The sequence below is a fragment of the Cynara cardunculus genome, unplaced genomic scaffold, assembly GCF_001531365.2.
Source record: "Cynara cardunculus var. scolymus isolate 2C unplaced genomic scaffold, CcrdV1 Un_Scaffold_2052, whole genome shotgun sequence".
NCBI classification, from domain to species: Eukaryota; Viridiplantae; Streptophyta; class Magnoliopsida; order Asterales; family Asteraceae; genus Cynara; species Cynara cardunculus.
Window position 1 is genome coordinate 79,980 of NW_020200959.1, and position 12,968 is coordinate 92,947.

General features: G+C 39.5%; 1 protein-coding gene across 1 annotated transcript in view; it reads right to left on the reverse strand.

The window, feature by feature from the left end:
• Positions 1-10,745, reverse strand: part of LOC112502841 (pheophytinase, chloroplastic) — a 35,095-nt gene extending 24,350 nt beyond the window's left edge. The window contains exon 1 of the mRNA XM_025106841.1: positions 10,333-10,745. Coding sequence (XP_024962609.1) covers positions 10,333-10,736 — 404 coding nt within the window. The 5' untranslated portion in view covers positions 10,737-10,745. The remainder of the gene's footprint in view (positions 1-10,332) is intronic.
• Positions 10,746-12,968: the final 2,223 nt, after the last annotated feature.

The window sequence follows — 12,968 nt, forward strand, 5'->3', positions numbered from 1 at the left end:
GGGGCGGCAGCAGCAGATTAGGGTTGAAGGGGGCGGCAGCAGCAGATTAGGGTTGAAGGGGGCGGCAGCAACAGATTAGGGTTAGGGTTAAGTTTAGGGTTAGGCTTTGATACCATATTAAACTTGATATTGATTTGTATTGATTGAAAAATAATAATAATCTGATACACCTTATATAGGTAAAACTAATTACACTTTGGACCCTAGACAATATTAATAATATAAACTAGACTAGTTGACTTAGTCTAACACACATTTGTGAAACGAGTATCAGTCTGAACTGTTGGAATAACGAGATTTGGTGTCACCATTGAAGGTTGTAAGACGCTAGGATCAAAAGAATCAGAAGGATCAAAAACAAGATTTCTAGACTCGAAAGCGCTGGTGATAGGTTTACCATAGAAGGGACTCGATTCATTGAATGTGGCATCAGCAAAGCATAGGGTAGGTCTATAACAACGATAGCCTTTTTGAATACGGGAATACCCAAGGAACACACACTTGATAGCACGTGCAACAAGTTTGTTATGTCCCGGACGATGATCATGAACATAGCAAACACAACCGAAGATTTTAGGAGCTAGAGGGAAAGAAGTGCCTTTTGGAAATAGGATGGAGAAAGGTACTTTTCCTTTAAGGACAGAAGAGGGCATACAGTTAATTAGATAATTAGTTGTAAGAACCGCATTACCCCAAAAACTTTGTGGAACATTATAATGAATCATCATAGTGCGAGCTACATCCAAATAATGGCAGTTCTTTTTTTTGAGCAATGCCATTTTGTTGGGGTGTATAGGCACACGATGACTGATGTATAATACCATGCTCAGACAAATAACTTGTAAAATCAAAGGAAAAATATTCCTATGCATTATCAAACCTCAAAGTTTCAATGGAGACATCAAATTGGGTTTTGACATAAGCATAAAATTCACAAACAACCGAAAATATTTCATTACGGTGACTTTAGTAAGTAAACCCATGTCGCCCGAGAAAAGTCATCAACAAACATAACAAAATATCTAAATCCATTAGTAGAAGTTATGGGACAAGGTCCCCATACGTCAGAATGAATTAACTGAAATAAAGCGGTAACAATACTCGACTCTCTAGGGGGATAGGGACAATGGGTATGTTTACCCAACTGACATAACTCACAAACTAACTCTTTAACATATGACAAATCTGGTCGCAATTGTTCGAGGGGTGGTCTAGCCGATAGTGAGCCTCCCTGATACTAGAATCACAAAGATGTGTTGTTGTAGATCGCAACCAGACAAACAATAGAGACCTTGAGATTGAAAACCAGTGCCAATCAGCCAATTCGTCCCTAATTCCTCAAAGGCACAATGCGTTGGAAAAAAGGTTACTGAACAATTATGCATTTCTGTAATTTGGCTAACAGATGTTAGACTACGTGGAAAGGTGGGAAAATAAAGAACAGATGATAGGTTTAGGTTTGACAAGTTGCTAGTGGATCCTATTCCCATAATTTGGGACGAGGATCCATTAGCAAGTCGAACTGGAGTATAGGGTATATCAGTATTGAGATTGGATATAAGGTCTTTGTTCCCAGTCATATGATCTGTGGCTCCTGAATCAATAATCCATGATGGTGAGCATGTTGAAAAATAGGCAGAAGGTATACTTGACTGTGCTGTACTAGCATGAGTATGTGAAACCTAGCTAGAAGGACCATGCTGGAATCGAGAGACATCTTCATCATGGAAAATGCTAGTGGGGGTGGTATTATCTGCAGATCTGGGCTCGAAAAGGACGAGGTGGCGGTTGAGATCTAGACCAGAAGTTGGACAATTTGGGCAGTTATACTTGGTGTGCCCAAACTCCTTACAATAAAAAGCATTGGATTTTCTTCTTATGCCCTTCCTCTCCAATATTTTTGGTACTTGAAGAGGCAAAAGCAGATACATCAGTCCCGGATGGCTATGATGGAGTATAAGCCGAGTACATTTCTCACGCAAGATGATATCGTTGATGCCAATGACTGAGATACGGAGCGACTCAGTAGTAGAGGACGAGCACTGGAATATTTGGCAGACAATCCCGAAATGAATGTCATCACATCCATTTTTGCTAACCGCTCCTCCTGAACTTGAACATTAGGAGTGACAGGTAAAAGAACTCGGAGATCTTCTGATAGCTTTGATAGTCTAGTATAGTACTCAATGAGATCGGAGTCACCTTGCTCGTATATGAAATAAGAACCGAACACGGAATAAGTATGAGACAAATTCTTTGGCTGAGAAGGAAGACTCAAATTGGATCCACATCTTCTTTGTGGTAGGATAATTCTAAGCAATACTCAGGACTTGTGGTTCCATTGCATTCCATAGAGCCATTCGGTTACCACTATCGTTCAGTTTCCATTCCCGGGTTTTAGGTTCGGAGGGTCGTTGCTTAAATAATCATCTTTGTCCAAACTTTCGAGACCAGTTTGGACAAACATACTCCATTGAGCCCAATTCGTAGAGTTAAGTTTAACCGCAATCTTTAACACGGTAGAAAAATTGATTATACCCGGAATGGAGAAGCATTAGAGGTCGCACCCTGAGGGTTGTCTGTAGGTGCCATTAATGAGCTTGTTATATATAAAAAGAAATGATGGAATTAGTTCCCTCACAATGCTAGTTTTCTTAGATGTATAAAAAAGGCTGGAACCCTTCTCATTGGCTTGTTCAAGTTCTGGAAAAACAAATGAGAAAGGGAAAAGGAAAGGAACCAAAGGGGGGTCTTCCTTCTTCACCAGCAGCCGCACCACAACAGCCAAGTCTTCCTTCTCCAACCTAATGAGAAATTGCTAAAAAACCTGGTGTCAGCCTTCAGCGCTGACACCAGCACCGGGGGCAGGGGGCGGCGGCAGGTCTAGAGATGGCGGCAGGTCTAGAGATGGTACCGACAGCCACAGATCTGGACAAGGAGGCCAGCAGCTGTTTCAGGCGACGGCTACGGCTGTTTCGGGCGACGGCGGCGGCTAGGGTTTAGGCGAGTTCTAGCGATGGCGGCTAGGGTTCCGGCGACATGTAGCATTCCATTAGCTCTGACACCATGTTATTACTCAATTCTGGTAATTGTTGTGTATTTACTTTCTAAAAGGAGATCATAATATATATAAGATCAAGAAACCTAAAAAGGGAAATACTAACACTACTCTATAGAAAGGTAAACCAAACTTAGCTATATTTAACACATACAAATGTGTGTTATATGCATGTAAGTATCTTACATGCATACAAATGTACACAAATATACATAAGAGTGTGTGTATGTGTATTCATACATACTAGATAAATGAGCAAATCAAGCCTCACTTGCACACAAGCCAACCAAAAAGGGAGGAAACAAGCGCATCTAACTCTCACCTTGTACAAGTTCTCCGAAATATTGTAGGACTTGTATCTTGTAGTATTGCCTAAAATTCTCTATAGTACTCATGATATTTGTATGAAGAACCTAGTAGGCTCCAAGGATCTAGAATGCTCTTGTATCTACTATGCTCCTCAAAGGCAGTGCCCCAAACCCATATAGATAGGTGAGCTCTCCTTCATTTGTAAGCTATCCAAGAAACTGAAGAAACATTCAAGCAATACAAATAAGTTTCCTTAAAACTCCATGAATCCTTTAAAAAATCTTTTGCAAATTCTTCCATCTGTCCCCTTTTGAGCAAATTTTGCACCAACTTAGCACCCATAAGGCACAGAAGTACCAAGGCCACATGGTTGATTAAGGCATAAATAATAAAACTTGACAGTTGACACAAGACTCTGATAGGAAATAGAGAACTAAGATGTAACTGGGTTACCTATTTTAGAAGACCTGAATATATATGAAAGTATAGAGTGGGTCATGGGCAGAAACAAATCATACATATATGTGTGTGTGTGTGTGTCCATATATAGATATATAAAAATAACTATACATGCATAACAAATAGATGTCAATAGCAAAGCAGCGTTCTCATTTATTGGTTCATCATATCTTGGTAAATAAGAATATCCAGTATGACTTTGAAACATTAAGGAAGTATTTGTAAAGCCTTCCAATAAATTGTGGTAATCACATTCAACTTTATTACCAGTATTACAATTCAACTTTATGATAAGCGTTGGATTATTCACATGGTTAAGTTGTTAGGATAAGCTTCCTTTTATTATTATTAGTTTATAGATCAGCTTAATCTATGCTTATCTGAATTATGCTTTTTTCTAGTTTATATGTAGCTGCTGTGTATTTAAACCTGCTTCTGGTTCTCAGTTGAGATACAATTCAATAGAGAAATATTTTTCTCCTGTTCCAAAATCTTTATGGTATCAGTGCGTCTCCGATCCGTCACACTCGGCCATTAAGAATAATGACGAAATACATGAGGCATGCCATGACAACCGAAGCAGAAAGCTCGAGTATAAACCAGGGATCCCAAGTGATGCCAAATGCCACAACCAGCCTCACCGAGGGTGGGTTAATTCCCATCCCCGGACACAAGCTTACAGGCCAAAACTACAACCAATGGTCCCATTCCGCGATTATTTTCATCAGCGGAAAAGGGAAAGAAGACTATTGACTGGTGCAACCCCAGAACCGAAGGAAGACGATGCAAAGTACAGAACTTGGAAGACTGAAAATAACATGGTGATGTCGTCGCTCTTGAACTCCGCGACCAATGAGATGGGCGAGAATTTCATGTACTACAAGACAACAAAAGAAATCTGGAATGCTGCCCAGGACACCTATTCAACCAAGGACAACGCCTCAGCTATATTCGAACTCAAGGGAGTATTGCATGATCTACGACAAGAGAAGAAGACAGTTACCGAATACTTCAACTTGCTGGTCCGCTATCGGCAACAGTTGGATATGTTAGATGATGTCTCGTGGAGCTGCCCTCTTGATCAGAAACAATACAAGGAAATTCTGGAGAAAGAAAGAATTTATAAGTTCCTACTTGGTTTGAACCAGAATCTGGATGAAGTTCGTGGGAGGATCCTTAGCAGCAAACCGCTGCCTAGTGTGAGGGAAGCCTTCTCTGAGGTTTGATGTGAAGAAACTCAGAGGAAGGTCATGTTGAGATCTACAACCACTGAAGGGTCTGCATTGGTGGCTAGAAAAGGAAACATCTTCACCAAAACACAAGGCTTCCGCAATAATGAACCCCAAAGCACCCCAAACCAACCACAAGGGTGGTGCCTGATTGGTTTGAGCTTGGCTCCAAAGGTCAAAAGTACCAGCAGGAGGTCCCAGGTTCAAATCCAAGGAGGAATAAAAATCCCCTTGTGGCCACGGAGGTTCAAATGCGGTGAATCCGGGCTATCTGCAAAGCAGGTGGTCGCCCTGGGATTAGTCGGCTGGCATAGCGGGTTGGATACAGGTTAATCAAAAAAAAAAGCACACCAAACCCTCGATCTGGCAGTCATCCGTGGTGCGATCACTGCAAGATCCCCGGTCATACAAAGAAGATTTGCTGGAAAATACATGGAAGACCCCTGGGTAAGCAACCATATCGACCATCCGGTCATGCGGCAGCAGTAGAAAACTCTCCATTTAGTCAGAAGCAAATGGAGGTATTACAGAAGATGCTCCAAACCACCATTCAGTCAGCAATTGGAGAAAAAAGTACAGATGCCATGCCACAAGGTGAGCACTTACCCACAGTCCTAAATGTGAAACTAGGCACAGGTGAATGGATCGTGGACTCTGGGACAATGGACCATGGACCACATGACCAAAGACATCCGGGTACTCCATAATCTCCAACCGGATACAACTGGGGCTAAGGTTCACCAATGGTTTACTATCCGATGTAAAAGGGATAGGTTCGGCTTATATCACCAAAGACATCACTCTCCACGCTGTGCTCTATGTCCCTAATTTGACTTATAATTTGATGTCATTTATCAAGCTTATGAAAGACCAAAACTGCATCACTAAAATGTCTCCTGTTGTATGTGAATTTCTGGACTCGGTCTCGGGGAGGACGATTGGCAGTGCTAGAGCTCGTGGAGACCTCTTCCAACTGGAACCTGATTCTGCATTTAATCCACCTAGGACACCTACAAATAAGTGTTTTCAATCAAGCCAACGAAGGAATGATCTTTTCTTATGGCATCTTAGATTAGGACACCCTAATCTCATGTACTTAAAAGGACTATTTCCTAAATTTTTCAATAAAAGTTCTATTCTGTTTCAGTGTGAAGTGTGCCAACTCTCTAAATATACTCGAAATCAGTATCTAATTCAGCCCTATAAGGCTTCACACCCATTATATTTAATTCACAGTGATGTACGGGGACCATCTAGAGTAAAGAACTTATCTGGATCTAGATGGTTTGTTACCTTCATTGATGATCATACTCGTGTCACTTGGATCTTCCTTATGAAAGAAAAATCCGCGGTTAGACACATCTTCCAAGCTTTCCACAAAATGATAGAAACTCAATTTCACACAAAGATTCATGTGTTAAAAGCAGATAATGCAACTGACTTCTTCGAGTCAAACCTAAGGAAATATCTGACTGAAAATGGGATTCTTCATATTAGCTCATGTGTTAGCACCCCGTGGCAAAACGGAGTTGCTGAGAGGAAAAACAGACACCTCTTAGAAGTGGCTCGCTCCCTGCTTCTTACCTCTCACGTTCCATCGTTGTTCTAGGGAGATGCAATACTATAAGCAACCTATCTAATAAACCGCATGCCATCTAGAGTTCTTAACTTCGAAACACCTCTTCAAACCATTAAGTCCTTCTATCCACATATCACGTTCCTAGCCAATCTTCCTCTTAGAGTATTCGGATGCACAGCCTATGTGCACATTCCTCCACAAAATCGCAGCAAACTTGAACCTAGATCAATCAAATGTGTTCTTTTAGGTTACTTAAATAACCAAAAAGGATACAAATGTTATTCCCCATCCACAAAAAAGGTATACAACACCATCGATGTCACCTTCTTTGAGGACTAACCCTTCTACTCCAAATCAGATCCTCAGGGGGAGAATGCATCTCATGAATATCCAATTTGGTCCATGCCAATATCAGTCCTATACAATCAGCCCAATTATTCGTTCAATCCACCTAATGACTCGTCCACACCATCCTCCTCACATACCTCACCAAGTTCGAGCTCACAAGATAAAGACCCAGAAGAAATCCTAGTGTATTCAAGGCGGAAAAGGGCTACAGAAGGAGAGGTCAACACTCCAGCTTCACATGAGACCAATCCGAGTAAGAATCCTAGCAATGAGACAAGTCAATATATGAGCCCTAATCCATGTACAGGTGATGATGGTGATGATGCGGCTGAAGTAAATGAGAATCAAGATTATCTTGATGTTCCGATAGCCATCCGGAAGGGAAAAAGAACGTGTACAACACACCCAATCGGGAATTTTATGACTCACGAGAATCTGTCACAAACCCACAAGGCGTTTGCGGCATCATTGGACTCCCTACAGATTCAAGTGAATGTACAAGAGGCCCCGGAACACCCGAATTAGAAATCCGTTGTTGAAGATGAAATTATGGCTCTCGAGAAAAATAACACTTGGGAATACACCACCTTACCTCCAGGTAAAAGAACTGTGGGATGTAAGTGGGTTTTCTCAGTTAAGTATAATGCAGATGGGACGGTGAATCGATTCAAAGCGAGACTCGTAGAAAAGGGATTTACTCAATTGGATGGGATTGACTATGGGGAAACTTTTGCCCCTGTAGCCAAGCTCAACTCCATACGAGTGTTACTTTCACTTGCCGCAAATCTCGATTGGCCACTTCAACAACTAGATATAAAGAATGCCTTTTAAATGGAGAAACTGGAGAATGAAGTGTGCATGGATGTTCCAACTGGCATCCACTCAGAAGAGGCTTCCGGGAAGGTATGAAAGCTAAAGAAATCACTCTACGGGCTCAAACAATCATCACGAGCATGGTTTGAATGCCTAACGCAAGTGGTGAAACAAAAAGGTTTCTATCAATGTCAAACCGATCATACCATGTTTATTAAAACATCTACGACCAGAAAGAAGACTATTATGATCGTCTATATGGATGACATTATTCTGACAGGTGATAACAGGCAAGAAGTGAAGGACCTAGTGAAGTTGAAATACTTTCAAGAGATGGAAGTAGCAAGGTCTCACGAAGGTATATTTGTCACCCAACAGAAGTGTACAATTGATCTTTTAAAGGAGACAGGGATGTTGGGGTGTAAGCCGTCATTAACATCCATGGATCCAAACGGAAGTCATCAAAGAGGGGATGGAGAATTTACATACCAAAGGTTAGTTGGGAAACTAATCTACCTAACACATACTAGACCTGACATAAGCTTTGTTGTTGGTATGGTAAGTAGATTTATGAACCAACCAACCAAGGATCACATGAGGCCGTGGTCCGGATTCTGAAATATCTAAAGAAGAGCCCAAGAAAAGGGTTATTCTTGGGAAAGTCAGAAACCAGAGAGGTACAAGTCTTCACCGATGCAGATTGGGGAGGCACAAAAATGGATGGAAGATTGATCCACTGCACTTACGTTTGGGGCAACTTGGTCACTTGGAGGAGTAAGAAACAAGCAGTGGTGTCTCATAGCAGTGCAGAAGCTGAGTTTAGAGCAGTGTGTCATGAGATCTGTGAAGGAATATGGCTGAGAAGAGTTCTGACAGAATTGGGAATAATGCTGCCGGCCCGACAAAGTTGTGTAGTGACAACAGAGCTGCTATCGAAATTGCAAAAAACCCTGTGCACCATGAGAGAACAAAGCATGTAGGGCATGATAGGCATTTCATCAGAGAGAAACTGGAAGAGGGCATGCTAGAGCTAGTTTATGTTCCTTCAAAGCACCAAGTAGCTGACATTCTTACAAAAGCTCTACCAAAGCCGATTTTCGAAGTGTTTATATGCATGCTGGGTATGATTGACGTTCATAGCCCAGCTTGAGGGGGAGTGTGGAAATCCGATAAGCGTTGGATTATTCACATGGTTAAGTTGTTAAGATAAGCTTCCTTTTATTATTATTTTTTTATAGATCAGCTTAATATGTGCTTATCTGAATTCTGTTTTTTCCTAGTTTATAGGTAGCTGCTGTGTAATTAAACTTGTTTCTGGTTCTCGGTTGAAGTACAATTCAATAGAGAAATATTTTTCTCCTGTTCCAAAATCTTTATAAACATATAACCAAATCTATGCAATTTTGCTTTTGATAGATACTAGGTTACTTGAACTAAAGAAGGTAGTTCCCATTTTAACAAGGGTTGTAAGTCCTCATAAAGAAAAGCATCACAACCTACAACATGAAACTATAAAAAGTGCACATTGTTTTTTAATGTAAAATTGACTAATTGTTAACATCAAGATTTTCTTTAATATTCTTTAACAACTGGTTAATCTATTTAACTGTACTCGTTGTCAGCTTATCAACAGTTGCATCAATTTTGAAGTTTAAAAAGAGTCTGGTTTGACCATAGAAATCAAGAGTACACCTCTGTTCTTGAGAAAAGAAGAAGCCATGTAACATGAAATTTTGAACTTTTGACCAATGTGTGATCAGAATTTTCTGAAGGTGTTGCTTCTTACAGACGTTATATTTCTATAGCTCTACTACTACATTTGTAACAAAAAAAGGTGAGAGATACATTTAGACTTCTTGATACAAGACCTACACCCTCATTCCCACCAAAAACAATGTAAAGTTTCCTTTTCTAAGTAAGATTACAATTCCATACCTACTTTACCCATTAGCAATCATAACAAGACATTGATTATGGTCAATGTTTTTCACAACTTCGTTAGGATTTTATGTATGTGTTAATAGTCATGGCCCTCATGGGTTTTCTACTAGCTAATAACACCAATTGTTCATATTGTAGTACTAATTATGAAGTCTCATGTAGATATCAGTTTCTTCCATAATGAACCCACACGGCTGTTTGGTTGGTTTTCTATTAAGTATTGGATTAATAAAGTTGTATGTGTGGATTAACTTGTTTGTATAGATTGGAAAGGTTTTTATGAGAGAGTTTTTTCATAGATTGAAGGAGTGTTGGGAGGGGAAGGTTTGTACAAAGCTCCCCTTAAATAAGCCAATATCTATATCATTAAGCCATGCCGATTGTCGGTCCCATTAAGCTCATTAAGCAGCTAACAGAGAGACCCTATTACTTTTTCTGGCAAATAGGAAGCTTAAATTACCATGGATTTATAAGAGGGAAAAAGAAAGACAAGGGGTTGCCCCTTTCCACATATGAAATTGACAAACCCAAAACACATCATTATCACAGTGTTGATAAGATGAGAAAACACGAAATAAGAGAAAAGCCTCAAATACCTGCGCCAGTGACCAATCGAGGCGCCAAAACCATGAACAAGAAGCACCGGAGGGTTTGATTTATAACCATTATCTCCTTCATATTTCAAGTAATTAATAGTGTAGCCTCTCCAGTCCCACTTACTGCATATATCCTTGATCTTATTCACCTCCAATGTCGTAATTGGCAACCCTTCCTCGTCTTGTATCTCACCGCTAGCAGCAGTCGTGCTTGTACTCCTACAAATTCCAGAAGCCGATGACGTAAAATAGCTCTTACTCAGATTGATGGCGTCGAGAGAACTTCCCCTAACGATTTTCCGGCGAAGATTAAGCAGGTCCACCGCACGCCGCTGGGCAATTATCAGTGGAAGTGGTGGTGGTGGTGGGTGATGGATAGCTGTTGCCTTAACCGTCAGTGCCATTTTTATTTTTGTTTCTTTTTTTATTTAGTTAATTCCCGACAGTTATTCTAGTACCAATTGGATGTTTCATTTTACACCTCTAAGAATAAATGATTTCAATATTCAACCATCATTGTTTTTTTCTATTATTTTTTTTTTAACTTGAATATCCAACCCGCTATGTGAGCCGACTAATTTCAGAACGACCACCTGCTTTGTAGGTAGTCCGGAGTCACCACATTTGAACTTTCGTGGCCACTGCACAAGAGGATTTTTGTTGCTACTTGAATTTGAACCTGGGACCTCCAGACACTTTTGACTTTTCAAATCAAGTTGAAAGCAATCATTCACCATCCTTGTGATTGAAAATATTCATTTTATTTTTAGCGGATAAATATATAAATTAAAAAGATGAGTAGAAGAAAAACATGTCAAAAGGGTGAACGTTGCTCAAATTATATTAAGGTGTTTATAAACTTATAAAATCGTTTTATTTTCAAAACAATTATATTATTATTTATTAAAAATTATATTTTTATCATGAGTCAATTTGTTGTGGCCCGTTTTGACCTCAACTTATTATTCAAACTTGTCCATATTACTCTCTAATTGTTGTAACAAGGCTATATATAGCCCTATGAATCAATTTATTGATTATTTTCTTTGGTTGTTCCTGTGTTAGTAATCTACAAAGCATATATTAATGTTTTATAGCATTTCATAAAGTTCAGTAAGGGTTTTAAAGATAACAGAAGTGAAACAATCAACCAATAAATTTGCATCTAAATGTTCATGTTTTTTCCAATTGAGAAATTACCGTACAACTTCTTTTAACCATATACTTCATAAAAAAAAAAAGATTTATGAATCACATACTTGTTGTTTACCCAAATGCTTACCCGGTAAGTGCTTACCTATAGAAGTCAACACTATAATTTATTTTGATGAATAAGATCTTAGTACATCAAAATGTATTGAATGCAAAAAATTTACCGGGTATCTGGGTAGGAGTCGTAATCTTCACATACCGGGTAAGACCCTCCATCCTTCTCATCGCTCTTACTTGGTAAGATTCTTGGCCCTTGTCATGTTCATCCGATAAGAAATTTTATTTGGTAAGCATTTACCAAGTAAGTGTTTAGTAAACGGCCCCTTATACTCGTGATTATCTTGAGACTAGATGATGTTATAACATCATATCTCCACTTTTCTTTTGTGCTTTACATCCTTATAAGTGTTTTTAATGTTTTCGGTATTATTTTATATTCTTCTTTTTTTATGGATTAGAAATAATCTGTTTTGGTAACTTTTGGGCTGAAATCAAGAATTTGGTAGCAGTTGTTGTAGCAGCAGCAGAAAACGGTTGTTTGGTTGATGAAGTAACAATATTACGTTGGTTGAGTTTGGATGAACTAATCTCCCCGAATACATTTGGAAATAGATGGGCAGTAGTTGGATTTACTTAGCGTACTAGTATATTGTATATTTTTTAGGCATTTCATTTTCACCTTTGTACTTTTGGTAGGACCTAATAAAATATCATCTGTGAATAACTTAAAAGATGATTATGTTTGTCTACATCTCCTAGTTTAGTATATATTCATTCCTTGTACATCTCAGTGGCCACACACATCCTCCTAGCCCCCACCTAACGAATGGCTACTCCACACCACCATGGTCTCCAACTAACTTCATCCGACCCCTGTACTCCTCACTCTAACATTCAGTAGGGAGGTACCTCACTAGCCCTTAGTTGACCCTCCCCCACATCAAGCACACAACGCCACTGCTTATTCCATATATGCTCTAAACAATCATTGGTACATAGATACGAGATCAACATCTCATATGGCATCAAACCATGGTACACTTTCCAGCATTTTTACTTCAAGTACATCTAAGCATATTATTGTCAGGAATGGTAATTCTCTCCCAGCTACTACCTTAGGTACAACCTAATTCTCATTCCCTTTCTAATCTTTCTTTACGCAATGTTTTAGTTATCCTTAACCTTGTTTACGTTCGACAATTCACTACCGTTCACTCTTGTCTCCACAGAATTTGGTCCATGTCGTTTTTCTGTGAAGGATATACAAACGGGGACCCACCTTATGCGATGCAATAGCAACGGTGATCTTTATCCACTCCTATCTTTCCGGCCTCTTTCACCATCGACTTTTATTGCTTCTACCTCTTTCTTTTGGCACAATCGACTTGGACATCTAAGCACACCCATTTTTAGCAAACTTATTT